This window comes from Podarcis raffonei, chromosome 1 (genome assembly GCF_027172205.1).
Source record: "Podarcis raffonei isolate rPodRaf1 chromosome 1, rPodRaf1.pri, whole genome shotgun sequence".
Classification (NCBI taxonomy): domain Eukaryota; kingdom Metazoa; phylum Chordata; class Lepidosauria; order Squamata; family Lacertidae; genus Podarcis; species Podarcis raffonei.
The window spans coordinates 119,918,098-119,937,600 of NC_070602.1; the positions used below are offsets into that span (position 1 = coordinate 119,918,098).

The window sequence follows — 19,503 nt, forward strand, 5'->3', positions numbered from 1 at the left end:
TACTGCCTTCAAACGATGGAGACTTTCTATCATATTTACTCGAGTCTAATGTGCACTTCAATTTTCAGAACCTTGAAACAAAAAAAAGTATTTGCTTGCAAATATAAATGTGCCGTCGAATCTAATGTGCACCTTAATTTTCGCAACATTATTTGGCCAAAAAAGGTGAGTAGTAGATTCGAGAAAATACAGTGTGTGTGTGTGTGTGTGTGTGTGTACACACGTACATTTGTGTAGAGAAGAGCTTTCCAAACTTTTCATGTTGGGGACACACTTTTTAGACATGCATCCTTTGGCGACACAGTAATTCAGTTTTGCATCATGTTGTGATACAGTAATTCAGTTTTAATAGCAAACCAGAGGTTAAACTTACCCCTTTCCAGCCCCAGGAGGAGCGCAGGGAGCATTTGTGCGATGCAGCTAACACACTAATGTGTCACAACACATAAGCTTGGTAAGCGCTGGTGTAGAAGATTATAAGTGTAAAAAGTCACCCACCCATGATTTTGTTTTAGCTAAAGGAGTGCCTCCAATTCTAATCTCAGGCAGACGGGTGGGGCTACAAATAACAAAATTATTATTCTTCATTTATCATTACAATTAATCCCCAGAACGGCTTCCATCAACGGCTTATCTTTATCTTTTATACCCTGCTTTGACCTGTCCATAACACCCCCTGCGCCAAGTAAAACAAAAGCCACGCAATGGCCACCACACCGTTTATACTCAAGCGGAATAAACGCGCAATGTCACGAGGCTGCCGCCCCGCCTCCCTTAAAAAAAGTGAATGAAACTCAACGTTTTGTATTTAAAGGAAAGTCGCCTTTAACTGTGAACTCTTTATATTGCGTTGTTTCCCACGACTGATGTATCTATGATGAAAACCCTGTCCTGTACACATAGCATTGGAAGCGAGATGGAGACCCAACTCAGCCTCATGCAAAATAAGGATTGCGCGACTCTTCCATTTCTAGCTCTATGCCCCGTTCTTCCTGGCCGGGAGCCGATTGCCAGACCCTGACGCGGACTTTCAGTCCATAGAGCCTAGAAATAGAGGAGCGTCGCTCTTCCGGTTTCTGTTTTGAAAGCTCTTTCTATCCCATTCCTTTCCATCTCTATGGTCCCCCCCCCCATCGGCTTCAATAGTAAGAAAACCGGAAGTACGGGTCTAACCCCTTGGTACGTCGTGACAGGAGAGCGGAAAGAGGAGGAGGAGGAGGGCGGTGCTACTGAGTTCTAAGGGAAGGCTTGGGCTAGAGCGGCAATGGAGCTTTTGCTCTTTCTTCCGGAGGAGCGAGGCGGGTCGGGGGAGGTCAAAGGTCGCCGAGGAAAGATGGTGGCGCGTGAGCAGCTCCGCGTGGTTCGCTGCGGCGGCAGTTGGCTGAGCGGGAGCCGCGCGGTCTTTTCGGCTGATTCGAAGTGAGTGGCGCTGAGGGGATCAGTGGGGGCTTTTCAGGAATGCCAGCCGCTTAAGCCGCGGGGCGGCGGCGTCAGCCCCGTTGAACGCGGCTGAATTTACTCCCGAGTAAGACACGCGTCTAGACGCCGCATTATTAGTAGTATTAAGACACGGGCTCAGGCTCCATATTATTATTATTATTATTATTATTATTATTATTAATTATTAAGACGCGCGCTGAGACTATTATTATTATTAATTAAGACATGCTCTGAGACTATTATTTTATTATTATTATTATTATTATTATTATTATTAAGACACACGCCAAGACACTATCATTATTAAGACACACGCTGAGACTCTTTATTATTATTATTTATAAGACACGCAATAAGACTCATTACCTGTACAGTGGTACTTCGGGTTAGGAACTTAATTCGTTTCGGAGGTCCGTTCTTAACCTGAAACTGTTCTTAACCTGAAGCACCACTTTAGCAAATGGGGCCTGTTGCGCCGCCGGAGCACGATTTCTGTTCTCATCCTGAAGCAAAGTTCTTAACCCGAGGTACTATTTCTGGATTAGCGGATTCTGTAACCTGAAGTGTATGTAACCCAAGGTACCACTGTATCTTTATGGTAATGATAATTACTATGATATAATTGCTATAATTAATAGTATACCGCCATGTTCCAGAAAGTCGCAGGGTGGTTACAACATAAAATCACCAACATAGAAACACAAAAGACATAACAAAAATAAAAACAACCCAATAACACACACACACACACACACCCGTCGTGTTTTGTGGGTTTTTCTACATAAGGCTGAGTGGGCTGTAGGATCACACACAGTCTGAGGTGCACGGTTTAGGTTGGTTTTCTTCCATCCTTTTCCCTTTTTAATTTCCTAAAAATTATGATTTCAAACAACAACGACTACCACAATTAAAAAAAGAAAAGGCGCTGCTACACTAAACTATCAAAATATAATTGCAAATGCAGAACGGGCATTGTGTGGCAACTGTGGTGGTGCTGATTCTGCCAATTAAATGTAGGGATAGGAGGTATGTTCTGTTAAAAGAGTGGATTTTTCTTCATGGGGATTTGTGCCCCAGTATCAGTAAGCTTTTAAGATCTTTATAACAGTGAAAGCAATGCAAGAGGAGAGGAGTATTACACTAGATCAGCATAAGAAATTGTCTTCTACCCGGGCCTTCTGCTCTACCACTGAGCCTATACCTTTTCCCCTTAGAGTTTTGAAAAGTGCATATATTATGTGGTACAAACAATCCAGAGTAAAAGAGGCTTCCGATAAACTGGTATTTTTAATAGACCTTAAACTTCCTGGTACTATGACAAAAATGTGTTTAAACCACATGGTAATAAATGCAACACAGTTCATTCTCCAGTTATCTTTTGCTTCCATTCCCTTCTCTTGTCAACATGTTTCATCCCTATCCCCCCCCCCCAAAAAAATTGAGCTGTACACTCTTTTTATGCTACTCTAAGCACTGTGTATATTAATGCCAATATATTTAAAAAGCATATTTTGGTCTATTGCGATCATTTGGAGAAACAAAATACAAGAATATTTATTTAATTTTTTTACAGTTATATTTCACTTTTCTGTCTCCATATTAGGCGCGCATGGCAGCTTGTGTTTAATATAGTATTTAAATGCCATTACACGTGGCATTTAGATACTACATGACCTGGTTCCCATGTATCATTAAGATAAGCCAACGGTTAAAATGCGTTTGCAGGAATCATGGCCACATTGCTCCTTTCCCCCAGTTGTCCTTCTCTGCACCAAACTCAGCTTTGGTTTGGTATAGCCAAGGTTTGTTCTGCTTACTATGTATGGTTTGTCTGGAGGTGACAAGCTATGGGCCCATGACTTAAGTTGCTAACTCCCACCCAAAATTAGCTCCAGATAGCATGGCAGTAGGAGAACTGGAAGAGGAGTAAAACAGCTACAATTTTTACTGAGAGTACTTGCATATCCGCACATTCACGGTTTGGTACTGTATGCATTAGATATGAACTGGACCATACTGAAAAATAGTCTGGTTTTCCTTTGGCAGTTGGGAATTGGTCTTTTACATGTAATGCTGGATGTGAAGATGGATAAATATTATCTAATATGCTTCTAGAATTTTCCAAGTTAGCCTACGTTGTTTCTGTCAAGTACTATAAATGCCTTTTAATTGATTTCTGGCTTTGATTTCATTGTTTATAGGTACCTTTTGTGTGCTTCTGGTGACTGTGTGAAAGTCTACAGTACAGCTACAGAAGAATGTCTGCATGTTCTCCAAGGTCACAGCAACATAGTGACAGGAGTCCAGTTGAATCCCCAAAACCATCTACAGGTTGTTAAAATTTTGGCAATGCTAGTCCTATCTTAGAGCCAACCTACAAGCAGCATATGTAACATAATTGTCATTAAGTGCAAACTTTCCCCCGCCCCCAACTTGCTTGGAGAGGGGCAATTTGGATTAGAGGGCCTGAGAGAGCAATTTACAAGAGGGCAAGGCGGCTCCCACTAGAGCCTCTTTTTTCACTGCAAAATTTCAGAACCACATAGGGACCATAGCAGAGGGCAAAGGATTTACGTTCCCTCCCCACATATGCCAGGGTCCTGATCAACATCGGGGCACCAACACTCACATTTATGAAAGAAAATTGGCACTCAAGGGGAAACTGGGATAAATATCCTAGGTAATTTTGCTGTGCTTAACGGTGACCTGCCCTATAATCTTTGAATGAAGGGCAGCATAGAAATTTGATATATTGTTGCTGTTGTTGTGATATGTTGTTGTTGTTGTAATCCCAGGCCAAATCCATGATTATGGCCAGGTATGAGTATAGCTCAAATGGAGCAAATTATACCTATTCTGCAATAGTTTCTTATCAATTCCTGGCCCAGTTGAAAATGCTGGTGGAAAACGTATAAAACCCTGCCTGGGCTGAGGTCTGCATAGCTTAGATAACATTTCCTCTCACCCTCATGTGCAGATCTATAATGGAGATGCTGCTTCATATCTTGTCCTTTATGGACATAAGAATTTGAAAGGACTCAAGGCTGCATCTTCCTTATGTGACAGACACAACTAGTGGAACATTCTGCTCAGTGATATGACTAGCTACATCTCTGCTGGTATTTTGGTTTCTCATAGAATACATTTCTTCCCTTTTAAGAGCAGTCAGCGCTAGGACATACTTATTTGGACTTAAGTCGCAGTCGTTTTGTCTGCATCATAGTTGATTTTGATTATCATCCCATCTCTGGGCTGTTTTTCTCGTAAATGTGCTTGTGTGTTATATCTTCAGCAGAGAACATGGTATGTGCAGTTTTAATTAAATAAGTAGTAAGGGCTTTTTTCAAAGGTGTTAGAACCACTTCACATTTTGTTAGCATTTTTGTCATACACAGGGAGTAATCAGCACTGCTAAGAATCAAAATGCTTTGTAGATAAACCAGAATAGGACCTTACAAATCATTTTAATATGTCATTTTTCCTCCACCAGCTCTATTCCTGGTCTCTAGATGGCACTATTAAACTCTGGGATTTTATGGATGGCATTCTCATCAAGGTTTGTTATGTTCTCTTTGCATCTCTTCTTTCTGTATAGCAGCCCACGGACTTCTCATTAGATTAACGAAATAGTATGCATTGGAGTGAATAAAACAAATCTCTGTGATTCGTGAGTAAATGCTCTGTTTGCAGACCTGGACATGCTTTGCCACTGCTATGCAAACTGCACTGTGGCATCTTGGTTGATACGAGTCATCACTAACTGCATCTACAGTGGAATCCTCAATATAGCTACTCAAAACTAAGACTGTTAAGTTGAGCAGGACTTATTCCCAGCCAAGTGTGTATAGGATTGCAATGTAAATGCATTGCAATAGAGTAGGGGGGCGAATGGGCTCTTTTCAGCATACGAGTGTCTAGCTAGTAAGCAGGATCTCTTCTTATCCACAAAGGCTTAGAATGGACAGTGTTTTCTGTTGATGATTCATGACTGAGATGAGCTACATAAGAGATGGGGAACCTTTGGTCATCAGGATGATGTTGAACTACAACTTCCATCATCCCACGCTGACAGGGACTGATGGGAGCTGCGGTCCAAAAACATGTGGCGTGCCACAGGTTCTCCATCCCTGAACTGTATGCACAACTTTATTGATAATTGTACCTGATTAAAAACCCGTTCCGCACCTTCTAACTAGCAGGGTTGTATAAACTTGCATGGGTTTTCAGCTTAGTTTTTAGATGAGACTAAAGAGATTGATTTTGTGCGTGTGTGTTTTCTCTTACAGACATTGGTGGTTGGGTTCAAACTCTTTGCATTCTATGCACTTGCGGGATCTGAGAATTCGGTATTTGTTATCATCTCAAAAGATAATGATGAAAGATCAGGTATGTCATAATTGCTGTTCTTTTAATTTTGTACATCTTGTTTTTCATGATTGTTGTTAACATGAAGACTGTGAGCATTTTTGCGGGTTTTATTGTTAAGTAGAAAGGCAGGATAAAGAAATTGTTTTCCCCTTTTGTTGCTGTTTTTTCTTGCCCTTGGGGGGAAAAGTGGGGTACATAGGAGCTTCGTCACATCTTAGGGATTGGTTATTTGTTATAGACTATTAGTATAGACCATATCAAAAGTGAACAAAATAAAATACAAACAAACTCCACATACGTGAGTTCAATGCTCAACATAAAAGTATACCTAAAATAGAATTTTGTATGTGATGGGGGATGGGGTAGAATCCCTATAAGGAATAAATTCCCAGAGAGGAAATTTATGTATCACTTAAGTTTAAGTCCCCTAACGGTATACCAGCTGCGGTAGTGGAAAGGTTTGCACAAGAGAAGGCATAGGAAGCCAGCATGGTTCTAATGCCTGGTTGCAGCTCCAATACCTGTTGCACAGCAGGCTTCCGCTAGCACAATGGTTGCGCTGTATTTTATATTGTGCAATCATAATTCTCGCCCTTACACTAGCACAACACCCCTTAGGCTGGCAGAGAATGCTGAATCCGGTCTCCTGTTTGTTTTGAATGTTCCTGCTATAGCAGGGTGGTCCGCCTTTAATGGCAGTCATCAGCAACAATCAAGAGATAACATCTTAAAACCTTTTTTAAAAAGTGTGTCATATTTTGCTAACAAAAGCACACGCATCTGTTTGTGTATTAAATTTATGTAGTAATTAGATCTATTAATTGTGTGTTTAATTAAGTGTATTTAATTACACATATTAATTAAATATATTTAATTACATATATCGTGTATATTAAATATTAAATGTATTGTGAGCACTTCAATTTACAATATGGAAATGTAGTTCAGTGTGTGGCAGCACTACTGCAGCCCACTGGGTATGAAAAGTTGGACTGCCCTGTGCTGTAGGACAGCAGAGGAGTAGAAATAGGTTTCTTAATTTGTGAAAAAGATGCTAAGCAGACTTCTTAAAACACTATGTTGTCTTGGATTTGGACATTTATGGAGCGTGGAGGCATAGCTGTCATATATGCTGCTCGGAACTTGAAGCCCAGTCCCTGTTCTGGCTGGTAAGCATTTATGGTTAGGGTGATATCCAGTGACTGCTATATCAGCACTATCTCTGGTATGCTGACACAGGAAAGCCTAATCAGTGCAGAATAGGTGGGCTGGGACTACACAGCCCAGAATCTGTTAACAAAACTGCATGCAACAGCTTTGTGAATAGGGGACAAGGTGCACTGTTACCGTGAGTGCATATCCCACCCCACCCCGCCCTGAATTAGTGGGATTACAGATTTATTCCAGTTCACTGCCTAGCACGGGAAGAATGCTTTAGGTGTTTTAGTATAAGCTGCTGTGGATATGAATTTGCTGAACTAATTGTTAAAAAGGGATATAAAAAAGGGAGGCGTGAGGAAGTCAGGAAAATAAGTTAATTGAAGATAAATAACTAGAAAAGAGTGATTTGTGTTTTTTCCTATTTTATTTTTTGTGTGTTGACTGTTTTTTTTCTTGTTAAATGTTTGTATTTTATGTATTGTGAAAGTTTGTATTGTTGTGTTTTATATGGTTTTTCTGTGTTTTTATTGTCCTATTTTTCTATTGTTAAACTTAATAAAAATATTATTTTTTAAAAAAATAGTATAAGCTGCTGTATCACAAACAGGTATTTTATTTAGAGGATCGATGAACCGCAGATTAAAAGAACTAAAGGTAGAAATGGCTAGCCCCAATGCATTTAACGCTCCTCATCTTAGTGTGGCAGTCATGCTTAAAATGAAACACTGTGCTCATCAGCTTTTGCCAACCTGCTGGAGGGCATTATGTTGGGGAGATATACATTGCCATAATTTTGTCTGTAACTATAAAAGTTTGCACAGTGCGTGTTAATTTCTGCCGAGCATTGTGGGGGGAAATATTATTTAACCATAGAATTGTAGAGTTGGGAGGAACCAGATCATCTTGTCCAACCCTCTACAATGCAGGAATCTTTTGCCCAATGTGGGGTTTGAACCCACTACCCTGAGATTCAGAGTCTCATGATCTACCGACTGAGCTATCCCAGAGTTTCATAAGGCATGTGGCTGCATTGGCTAGGAATCAAATCTAGGCCTCCCACGTGGCAGGCAAGAATTATGCCACTGAACCACAAATGCTGCTATAATTCACAGTACACTTAGTCTTTGTGTAGGCTTGTTAGGAGAATAAAATGAGGCAGCATTGCTGATGTCGCTTTGAGTTCTGGGGACGACAACCTGGTGCAAATATGATAAATAAAGGCCATACAACAAAATACAGTCATACCTCGGGTTACAGACGCTTTGGGTTGCCGAACCCGGAAGTACCGGAACGGGTTACTTCTGGGTTTCAGCGCAGAAACGCTAAATTGCAACCCACGCGTGCGCAGGCACGGCGCTGCGGGTTGCGAATGTGCCTCCCGCACAGATCACGTTCACAACCCGAGCGTCCACTGTAGCCTAATTGCACTCATGCTAATGAATGAGATAAAAGTTAGATGTGATAAAAAAATATTATTATTTCATCTATATGAGAATAATTGGTTTTAAACTGAAATAAATTTTGTTTCCATCAGGTCTATTTCAGCTAGCTTCACTGAAAATCCCCAAAACACCAGGTCAGGAAGTAGAAGCCAATGATCTGGAATTGATTTTGGATGGTGTAAGCCAGTCACCCAAATGTACAGCGCTTGGAAGAGAAGTATATACCTTTTCTTTCTTTCTTTCTTTCTTTCTTTCTTTCTTTCTTTCTTTCAGTATATCATATTAGAGGTCTGCATGCACAAACTTGATGTCAAATCATCCTTCTTTACTTCCTCAGCTCTTAGAGCATGCACCCTCTTCTTAGCCTGTTCTCCAACCACAGCCTTACTCGTTGCATTCCTAGCCTCTTTGCCTTGGCTGCCCACTGTAAAATCTCAGAAATTTAGCCAATCCAATGCAGAGGCCCTTCCACTTTCTCTGCTTTTCCATGAAATGTGGACAGAAAGTCAGTCACTGCCAGGGCGGCTTTCTAACTACCATAAAATCCTTTACCGCATTACAGCGTAGGTGTTCTGCTGTAACTATCATATTCTGTATAGTTTTGAAGAAATCCCTCTCTAAATTTCCCTGTTTCTGACCCTGGACACAAAATACCTGTATTTCTCTCTGCCTTAAGGGGGTATCCAAAGAGCTACCTTTTTATCTGTTACCTGTTGTGTTCTCAAAGGAATTTATCACTTTTATATGAGGTCTGCTTTTCAGGCTGTTTTGGAAACACTTCCTGTTCCAAAAACAGGTTAACAAAAGGCAGTGGGGTGTATGGCATGTTTTTGTAAAACGCAAGCCCAAAACTCCTTTGGGTACACTCCTATGTCTTAGGATACCAAGAACCACATGGCCAGTTCTGTGGAGCCAAAGGAGCTTCAACCTTGTGGTTTGCCGCCAGCAGCTAGGCTGACTTCACCCATGTTCAGCATCTTTGCTATGTTTCTTTAAACTCCGCTTTCGATCCAGATCTCAGGGCACCTGAATTAGCCATCATTTCTCTTGAGATCACTCTGGGTAAAAGCCATGGAGGAAATGTCTGAATTTGATTTAGAAGGGAAAAAGCACTGGTTGCAAATATACCATTGTGCTGCTTTAGCTGACTTGCATAGTAGTTGTCTGTCTCTTGCAGTTTGCCCATCACATGTTCTAATTTTTATTTTTTTTAATCATACATTTTAATCCACTTGGACTCTGGTATGTACTAAACTATATTTTGTTTATAACAGGGTGAATATGTGGTATCTGCTTGCGGCGGTCACCTCGTCGTCTGTTTCTTCAGGAAGAAGAAGCTTTACAGGTGAGGGCAGACAACTCCAGCTAGTAATTGCTTTGCTGCTTTGAATATGCATCTGTTGCTTCTGAACTGGCCAAGAATTTGCTGTTTCTTATAGAAGTGTCCGTAGCCCTGATAACACTTATGCTTATTAATGAAGAAAAGAAAAGAAAAACCCAGATGGTGATATCCAAACTGTAGTTGGAGTAGACCTATTGAAATCAATGTGTTTAATTCTATTGACTTTAGGGGAATTATTCTGAATATGACTTAGCTGCATATCTCCCAGCTATTAATATCTTTGGAGAAGGAAAGGCTGAGGAGGAAAAGGTGAAGGTAAACCACTTCTGGTGCAACAGGACAGCGGGATGAGCGCCAGAGTGCAAGGAAACGCCATTTATCTTCCCGCCGCAGTGGTACCTATTTATCTACTTGCACTGGTATGCTTTTGAACTGCTAGGTTGGCAAAGCAACGGGAGCTCACCCCGCCGTGCAGACTCAAACTGCCAACCTTTTGATCGGCAAGCCCAAGAGGTTCAGTGGTTTAAACAACAGTGCCCCCCACTCCTTTTATCTGCTAAGGAGTAAACCCTACACAAATCCGGAGTGGAGTTTCCTAAGTGGATGGTGCCTTGTGTGCCTCCTTCCGGCATCTCCTGCCGCTGAACTGGTGCCAAACATATTGCTCTGCTTTCCTTTAGACCACAGGGGGGCTGGGGGGGTGGTCTTGTCGTCTGGGCAGTCCAGGATCTCCATACACACTACCCAGGTTTGACTTCACACACACACACACACACACACACACACACACACACACCCGGCACACTCCATTGTCTCTTGAGACAAATGAATGCCAACAACAAAATGAACCAGTGATAGTATTGTAAATCCCATAGGGTAAGGCTTGGAGGAGCAATAGAAGCTGCCTTCTATATAATCATTTCATACGTCCCGACCAGATTCTCTCCCAGCCCTAGCTGGAGATCTTGGAACTTTCTGCATACAGAGTATGTGCTGTACAGCCTGTACCTTGTGCTAGAGTTCTGTCTAGTCAAGTTGAGTGGGATCAATTCCAATCTGTTACCTCCGAGGATGTGGACAGGCTGCTTGGACGAGTGAGACCAACCACCTGTCTCCTGGATCCTTGCCCATCCTGGCTTATAAAAGCTAGCCGGGAAGGACTGGGCGATGGGCTTCGTGGGGTGGTGAATGCTTCCCTCCGTGAGGGAGCCTTCCCAGACCCGCTGAAAGAGGCGGTTATTAAACCGCTTCTTAAAAAACCATCTTTAGATGCGGCCACGATGGCCAACTATCGCCCAGTCTCAAATCTTCCATTCTTGGGCAAGGTGATTGAGCGAGCGGTTGCCGAACAACTCCAGGCACGCCTGGAAGAAGCGGACCATTTGGATCCCTTCCAGTCGGGATTCAGGACTCATCATGGGACTGAAACTGCCTTGGTCGCACTGGTTGATGATCTCCGGCGGGCTAGAGACAAAGGTGAGAGCTGTTTCCTAGTTCTGCTGGATCTCTCAGCGGCGTTTGATACCATCGACCATAACATCCTTCTGCACCGTCTTGAGGGGCTGGGAGCTGGGGGCACTGTCATACAGTGGTTCCGCTCCTTCCTCCTGGGCCGTGTTCAGAAAGTGGTGGTGGGGGATGAGTGTTCAGACCCCTGGGCTCTCACTTGTGGGGTGCCTCAGGGTTCTGTCCTCTCCCCCATGCTTTTCAACATTTACATGCAGCCGCTGGGAGAGATCATCAGGAGGTTTGGGCTGGGTGTTCATCAGTATGCGGATGATACCCAGCTCTACCTCTCTTTTAAATCAGAACCAGTGAGGGCGGTGAAGGTCCTGTGTGAGTGTCTGGAGGCGGTTGGAGGATGGATGGCGGCTAACAGATTGAGGTTGAATCCTGACAAGACAGAAGTACTGTTTTTGGGGGACAGGAGGCGGGCAGGTGTGGAGGATTCCCTGGTCCTGAATGGGGTAACTGTGCCCCTGAAGGACCAGGTGCGCAGCCTGGGAGTCATTTTGGACTCACAGCTGTCCATGGAGGCACAGGTCAAATCTGTGTCCAGGGCAGCTGTTTACCAGCTCCATCTGGTACGTAGGCTGAGACCCTATCTGCCTGCGGACTGTCTCGCCAGAGTGGTGCATGCTCTGGTTATCTCCCGCTTGGATTACTGCAATGCACTCTACGTGGGGCTACCTTTGAAGGTGACTCGGAAACTACAACTAATCCAGAATGCAGCAGCTAGACTGGTGACTGGGGGCAGCCGCCGAGACCATATAACACCGGTCTTGAAAGACCTACATTGGCTCCCAGTACGTTTCCGAGCACAATTCAAAGTGTTGGTGCTGACCTTTAAAGCCCTAAACGGCCTCGGTCCAGTATACCTGAAGGAGCGTCTCCACCCCCATCATTCTGCCCGGACGCTGAGGTCTAGTGCCGAGGGCCTTCTGGCGGTTCCCTCATTGCGAGAAGCAAAGCTACAGGGAACCAGGCAGAGGGCCTTCTCGGTAGTGGCGCCCGCCCTGTGGAATGCCCTTCCAGCAGATGTCAAAGAGATAAACAACTACCTGACATTCAGAAGACATCTTAAGGCAGCCCTGTTCAGGGAAGTTTTTAACGTGTGATATTTTACTGTATTTTTGGTTTTTATGGAAGCCGCCCAGAGTGGCTGGGGAGGCCCAGCCAGATGGGCGGGGTATAAATAATAAATTATTATTATTATTATTATTAGGGACGCAGGTGGTGCTGTTGTCTAAACCACTGAGCCTCTTGGGCTTGCTGATCAAAAGGTCATCGGTTCAAATCCCCATGATGGAGTGAGCTCCTGTTGCTCTGTCCCAGCTCCTACAGACCGAGTAATAATAATAACAATTTATTATTTGTACCCCGCCCATCTGGCTGAGTTTCCCCAGCCACTCTGGGTGGCTTCCAACAAAGTTTAAAAATACCGTATTTTTCACCCCATAGGGCGCACCTAGTTTTTTTGGGGGGGAAATAAAATAAATTATTTCCAGCCCCCAGAACAGGCTGCTATCCGCAAGCCTAGGGAGCCCGGCGGGAAGTCGCGCCGGTCTCCCCAGGCTTGCGGAGAGCGGCGCGAAGCCTGCAGGCAGCTCTCCGCAAGCCATGGGAGAGCTGCGTGACTTCGTGCCGGGCTCCCAGGGCTTGCAAATAGCTTCCTGAAGCCTGGAGAGCAAGAGGGGTTGGTGCGCACCAACCCCTCTCGCTCTCCAGGCTTCAGCGAAAGCCTGCATTCGCCCCATAGGACGCACACATTTCACCTTCATTTTTGGAGGGGGAAAAGTGCATCCTATAGGGCGAAAAATACGGTATATTAAAATGTCACACATTAGAAACTTCCCTAAACAAGGCTGCCTTCAGATGTCTTCTAAATGTCAGGTAGTTGTTTATCTTTTTGACATCTGATGGGAGGGCATTCCACAGGGCGGGCACCACTTAACGAGAAGGCCCTTTGCAGGGTTCCCTGTAGCTTTGCTTCTCGCAGTGAGAGAACTGCCAGAAGGCCCTCGGCGCTAGACCTCAGTGTCCAGGCAGAACGATGGGGGAGGAGACGCTCCTTGAGGTATACTGGGCCGAGGCCGTTTAGGGCTTTAAAGGTCAACACCAACACTCTGAATTGTGCTCAGAAATGCACTGGGAGCCAATGTAGACCTTTCAGGACTGGTGTTATATGGTCTCGGCGGCCGTCACCAGTCTAGCTGCCGCATTCTGGATTAGTTGTAGTTTCCGGGCCACCTTCAAAGGTAGCCCCACGTAGAGGGCATTGCAGTAGTCCAAGCAGGAGATAACTAGAGCATGCACCACTCTGGCAAGACAGTCTGCGGGCAGGTAGGGTCTCAGCCTGCGTACCAGATGGAGCTGGTAGACAGCTGCCCTGCATACAGAATTGACCTGTGCCTCCATGGACAGCTGTGAGTCCAAAATGACTCCCAGGCTGCGCACCTGGTCCTTCAAGGGCACAGTTACCCCATTCAGGACCAAGGAGTCCTCCACACCAGCCCGACCCCTATCCCCCAAGAACAGTACTTCTGTCTTGTCAGGATTCACCCTCAATCCATTAGCTGCCATCCATCCTCCAACTTCCTCCAGGCACTCACACAGGACCTTCACTGGTTCTGATTTAAAAGAGAGGTAGAGCTGGGTATCTGCATATTGATGGATACCCAGTCCAAACCCCTTGATGATCTCTCCCAGCAGCTTCATGTAGATGTTAAAAAGCATGGGGGAGAGGACGGAACCCTGAGGCACCACACAAGTGAGGGTCCAGGGGTCTGAACACTCATCCCCCACCACCACTTTCTGGACATGGCCCACTCTGTATCAGTACTCCCAGCTCCTCTAGACAGTCCAGAAGAATGTTATGATCAATTGTAACAAAAGCCGCTTAGAGATCCAGCAGAACCAGGAAACAGCTGTCACCTTTGTCCCTAGCCCGCCGGAGATCATCAACCTAGCAGTTCAAAAGCATGCCAGTGCAAGTAGATAAATAGGTACAACTGCAGTGGGAAGGTGAACAGTGTTTCCGTGCGCTCTGGCTTCCGTCACGGTGTCCCGTTGTGCCAGAAGCAATTTAGTCCTGCTGGCCCCATGACCTGGAAAGCTGTCTGTGGAAAATGCTGGCTCCCGTGGCCTGAAAAGTGAGATGAGCACCGCAACCCCATAGTTTCCTTTGACTGTCCAGGGGTCCTTTACTTTGTCAGAGTGAGCACAATGGAAAGGAAATCAGCTGAAGTTATACAGAAAGAGCATGTGCTCTTCTTGCATGTTCCTGGTGGCAGATATTACTGCATCAGAAAAGCTGGGGGGGGGGGGAGAGAGATTTATGCAATGCTTGCTAGTACATCCCCGAAATGGAAAGGTATTCGCCATCCACCTTCCTTGCACTTTTGAGCAGCCAGGGATTAGTTGACATTTCTTTCAGCTCAGTCCAGCCAAACTAACTTAAAGCCATGACTCCTGTTTTTGAAGCTTTTCTGTAGATGGGAAATCCAGAATAAGCGACTTCTTCACCTGCGTAGCCTGCCACCCAAAGGAAGATTGCATAGCAAGCGGACACAGCGATGGCAAAATCCGGCTGTGGTGAGACAAACGTTTGCTGCTATTGGCAGTGGTTTTCTGATAAGCATGCATATCCTTCCTTGCTGTAATCTTGCAGTGCAAGTTTGCAGTGCAAAGGCACAGTTTTGGCCTCTCCTCCCTGCCAAAGCTTGCGATAAAATGCGCCTCTGATTCCAGCAGAGAAAGCTTCTGTCTTAGAAGGTGTTGATTATGGAGTGGTAAAGATATACTTGGGGCAGCTGGAGAAAAAGGAGAAGGGGCCTGCTGTACAATTTAATAGTTGTTGGAAATATTTACTCTCAATCTTCATACTTGAATAGTGGCAAGAGTGCATATCTGTAAGTGAGCAAGGGCTATTTATTTGTTACATGTATAGTCCAGTCTTCTTCCAAAGAACTCAAGAGTAGCTTACATGTGGTTCCTGGGCTGTTGACTTGACCAAACCTGCTTAGTTGCAGTAGTAGGATTGCGCCATCTGCCTACAGACCATTCTCATGGTTATTGGTAGAAGACCTGGTATTGAGGCTTCTGGCCTTAATCCAGTTTTAGTCGTCAGTGGGCAAGTAACCGAGGGAGAGGATGGATGCACCATGTGTATTGGAATACACCTTGGGATGTACACCCCACTAGAAAGGACTGCAATGCAGGTGGACCACATTTTATTTGGGCTTTGAATGTGTCATCACCTTTAGGCTTGCAGTTTCCTCTCTGGTGAGCAGTCCCCAAGTGAAAGCCTATTGATGCCAACAGAGCTCTTTAGCTGAATCACAGTGCCATGTTTTTATTCTGTATGCAAAGCACAGGAGAATATAATTAGAACCCAAGAATTATCATAGGTTAGCAGTTTCCCAAAGTGCTTCATGCGTCTCTTTGTACACCAGTCGTCCTCCTCAAGATCCCTAACTTGAAAAGTTTGCCCTAAATTGAATGGTTTTTTTTCCCCGCACTAGGAGAAATTTTAATCACAAGAATGACTACACATACTCCACAATGCACTGGCACCACGGTGAAGTTATGGATCTCGCTTTCACTGTTGAAGGTAACGTTACCCAAGCTAGAAACATTTGCTGTTTCAATTCTCTCACCTCTCCCATCAGCTCACCAGTGGCCTTGAGCAAGTCACTTTTCTAGCAATCTCTCCCCATGCAAATTCACCCATCTGCAATATGATAGTTCTGAAATTCTACTCTCTTGTATTTGATTTCTGTTTTCTGTACGTGGCTTTGAGATCCTTTTGAATATGAAGCAATTAAGAGAATTTCTCAACAGATTCCCGACATTCTCTTCAGAAAACGCTTGTGAACTGCTCTTGATATATGAAATACGCTATATAAATGCACAGCAGTGTCAAAGCAAAAGAGTTGGATCTCCTCGATGCGTCTTGCAAAAGTGTGGAAGTTTAGAGATAGGACCGTGGCAAAAGCAACAGAGTTGTCTGTGTGTTGCGTAAAGACAGAGATAGCTAATCTGGTGCCTTCAGCTCCAGCCACCGTGGCCAATTTTGGGGGATGATTAGAGTTGTAGTCATATTGTGAGCACAAGGTTGGCTACCCCTGCATAAAAATGACATTAAAAGCACTTTTAATGTGAGCCTGCTTCATGCCATTCCCTTTGAGTTGACAGGCAGAAGTAAACTGTTTCGGTTCTTCAACAAGCAGAGGAAGTAGGAACCTCTCGCAAAATAGAACTAAATAAAAATTGTTTTTCTATGTTGAAAGCTGTGAAGATAAAATCTTGTTGACCTCAGCGGGAACTTGAAGTGACCCACCGCAGTGTTTATTTTATTCTTGGCTTCCCTCTGAAACAGGAAGCAGTTTGACCTGGCAAGTGGGAGGATTTTGTTGTGTTGCAACATAACTATTTGCTTCATAAACACAATCCAGTTGCTCCTGATCTTCTTGTTGCTGGGTTTTTTCAGTTCTTATAGTTGGGCACCCAAGAGCCCACGCAGTCTGTGTCCACATGTGTGTATATTATTTATTACACTTGCATTTGTGTCCATATGGCAATTGTGCACCAAACTCAGTGCATGCCTATCTACTGGGAAGTAAATCCTATTGGGTTCACTGAGCCTTAATCCCATGTATACGTGTATAGGACTGCAGCCTTGGTCCTTTTCAGCATCTAAACCTAGATCAGGGTTGCACAACCGGTGACCTTCCAAATGTTGTTGGACTACACCTCCCACCATCCTCAATCACTGGCTTTGCTGTCTGGGGCTGATGGGAGTTGTAGTCCAGAAACATCTGGAGGGCCGAAGATTGTGCACCCCTGTCCTAGATTAATGTATATGGCAACAGGTAATGATGCCCTCCGAGACTGTAATATCCATGGAGAGTAACCAGATCTGTGGCAAGTCACATTGCTCCAGTTGCACTGAGCAGTATGCTGTGTGTGTGTGTGAGAGAGAGAGAGAGAGAGAGAAGTGCTACATTTCTAAGGCACACACATTTTGTTCGGTTTGATAGGAACTAGCCTCCTGAGTGGCGGAATCGAGTCTGTCCTAGTGCAGTGGCGAGATGGGTCGGATGCGAAGAAAGAATTCTTGCCCCGGTTGGGATCCACAATAGAGCACATCTCCGTCTCTCCAGATGGAGCCTTCCTTTGTACCTCGCATGCAGATAACAGTAAGTCCAAATGGAGGAGAGAAACCTACCTCTTTATAATATCAAACAACCATGGCTGTTAGGGTTTTGAAAGGTGATAACCTCCTTAAATCAGTCTTTTATATCCAAGCACCTCCAGCTTCAAATTTCCGTGAGCACCTGAGCCATGGATTGGAAACCAGCAATAGCCCTCTAGGTACTGTAGGACTACCAACTCCCATCAGCCCCAGCAGTCAGGGATGATGGGAGTTGTAGTTCAACAGCATCTGAAGCCACCACCACCCCCCGGCCCTTTCCCTCCCTGCTTTGTGATTGGCATCTCTCCGATTATTCTGTAGGGCTTGTGGGGAGGAGGAGGGTTGCTGTCTCTGGAGAGCCAGTGGTGTAGTGGTTAAGAGCGGTGGACTCATAATCTGGTGAACCGGGTTCGCTTCCCCGCTCCTCCACATGCAGCTGCTGGGTGACCTTGGGCTAGTCACACTTCTCTGAAGTCTCTCAGCCCCACTCACCTCACAGAGTGTTTGTTGTGGTGGAGGAAGGGAAAGGAGAATGTTAGCCGCTTTGAGACTCCTTTGGGTAGTGATAAAGCGGGATATCAAATCCAAATCCATTTATATTTTTATCTCCTGTCGCTCCATGAGGATGTTCCTGCCTCAATTAAGCCCAAACCCAACGATGAACTGGCTTTCTTTCAGGGCCAGTTGTATGCCCGAGGTTGGTACTGATTTAAAAGACCCTTAAGCAGCTGTACATATGAATGAACAATGTTTATAACGGCGAGGCTGTGGTGCTCTCCCACCTGGAAAGTGGGAGCCACTACTGAAGAAGCTTGTTCAAGAATCACTCCCAGCCCTAATAGTTAATGGGGCCTTTTCAGCCAGTCTGAAAAGATTGGGGAAGTACTCATTGGAGAAAGAGTTCTCTGTTCCCTAGCGAAACTGATTAACAGGCTTACAAGATAAGCACCAGAACTTTTGATTTAGCACAGCAGCCAGGGAAGCAAATCTAGCATGGGTGTGGCCTGCTCCTTGTATCTCATACCAGGCTCATTCTGAAGTAACTGTGATTTCCAATCTGCCTCAGCCAAGCATTGCAGTAGTTTCTAGGGCATGTTCAAACATTTTAAAGTCCCTCCTTTCAAGGAAGGGGTGTTCTTGTTTAGCCGTGTCTGACTCTTCGTGACCCCATGGACCAGAGCATGCCAGGCACCCTTGTCCTCCACTGCCTCCCGCAGTTTGGTCAGACTCATGCTGGTATCTTTGAGAACACTGTCCAACCATCTCGTCCTCTGTTGTCCCCTTCTCCTTGTGCCCTCCATCTTTCCCAACATCAGGGTCTTTTCCAGGGAGTCTTCTCTTCCTAGGAGGTGGCCAAAGTATTGGAGCCTCAGCTTCACGATCTGTCCTTCCAGTGAGCACTCAGGGCTGATTTCCTTCAGAATGGAGAGGTTTGATCTTCTTGCAGTCCATGGGACTCTCAAGAGTCTCCTCCAGCACCATAATTCAAAAGCATCCATTCTTCGGCGATCAGCCTTCTTTATGGTCCAGCTCTCACTTCCATACATCACTACTGGGAAAGCCATAGCTTTAACTATAAGGACCTTTGTCGGCAAGGTGATGTCTCTGCTTTTTAAGGAAGGAATATCAACTGGCAGATCTAACTAAGGCTGACCATATGTGCTGTTGACCACCACATCAGTCTTGGCCATACCAAGTGGAGTTCTGCATCCAATAACGTTCCTGAGCTGCAAGCCATAACTGGCCATTTGAAGTGCACCATTTTTTTTCCTGAATAAAATGTTTTATGCCCAGAGAAGGCCATCTGAAGCCCTCTAGATGCTGTTGCATGACAAGTTTCCCACCCCGGTTCTATGGGCTGATGCAGATTCTGAATCATCATTTGGTAAATAATAGGCCTTTTAATGCTCTGCCAGCTTTCATTCTTAACCTTATTAACCTTCTTTTAAAACTCCTGTAGAAATAACCATCATACACAGCAACTTGAAGGTCTCCACAGTCATTCAAGGATTGAGCAGAGGTATGTTTGCTTCAGAGAACTTATTTATATACCT

At 44.6% G+C, this 19,503-nt stretch overlaps 1 protein-coding gene across 2 annotated transcripts in view; it reads left to right on the forward strand.

Annotated features, from left to right (window-relative positions):
- The first annotated feature begins 1,298 nt into the window (after positions 1-1,298).
- WDR75 (WD repeat domain 75) overlaps positions 1,299-19,503 on the forward strand; it is a 33,904-nt gene continuing 15,699 nt past the window's right edge. The window contains exons 1-10 of one of the 2 annotated variants that reach the window (XM_053360216.1): positions 1,299-1,419; positions 3,642-3,771; positions 4,931-4,996; positions 5,727-5,826; positions 8,504-8,628; positions 9,686-9,756; positions 14,737-14,847; positions 15,777-15,865; positions 17,295-17,453; positions 19,410-19,469. In XM_053360216.1, the coding sequence (XP_053216191.1) occupies positions 1,334-1,419; positions 3,642-3,771; positions 4,931-4,996; positions 5,727-5,826; positions 8,504-8,628; positions 9,686-9,756; positions 14,737-14,847; positions 15,777-15,865; positions 17,295-17,453; positions 19,410-19,469 (997 nt within the window). In that variant the 5' untranslated portion in view covers positions 1,299-1,333. The other variant, XM_053360222.1, reaches the window with a different exon arrangement.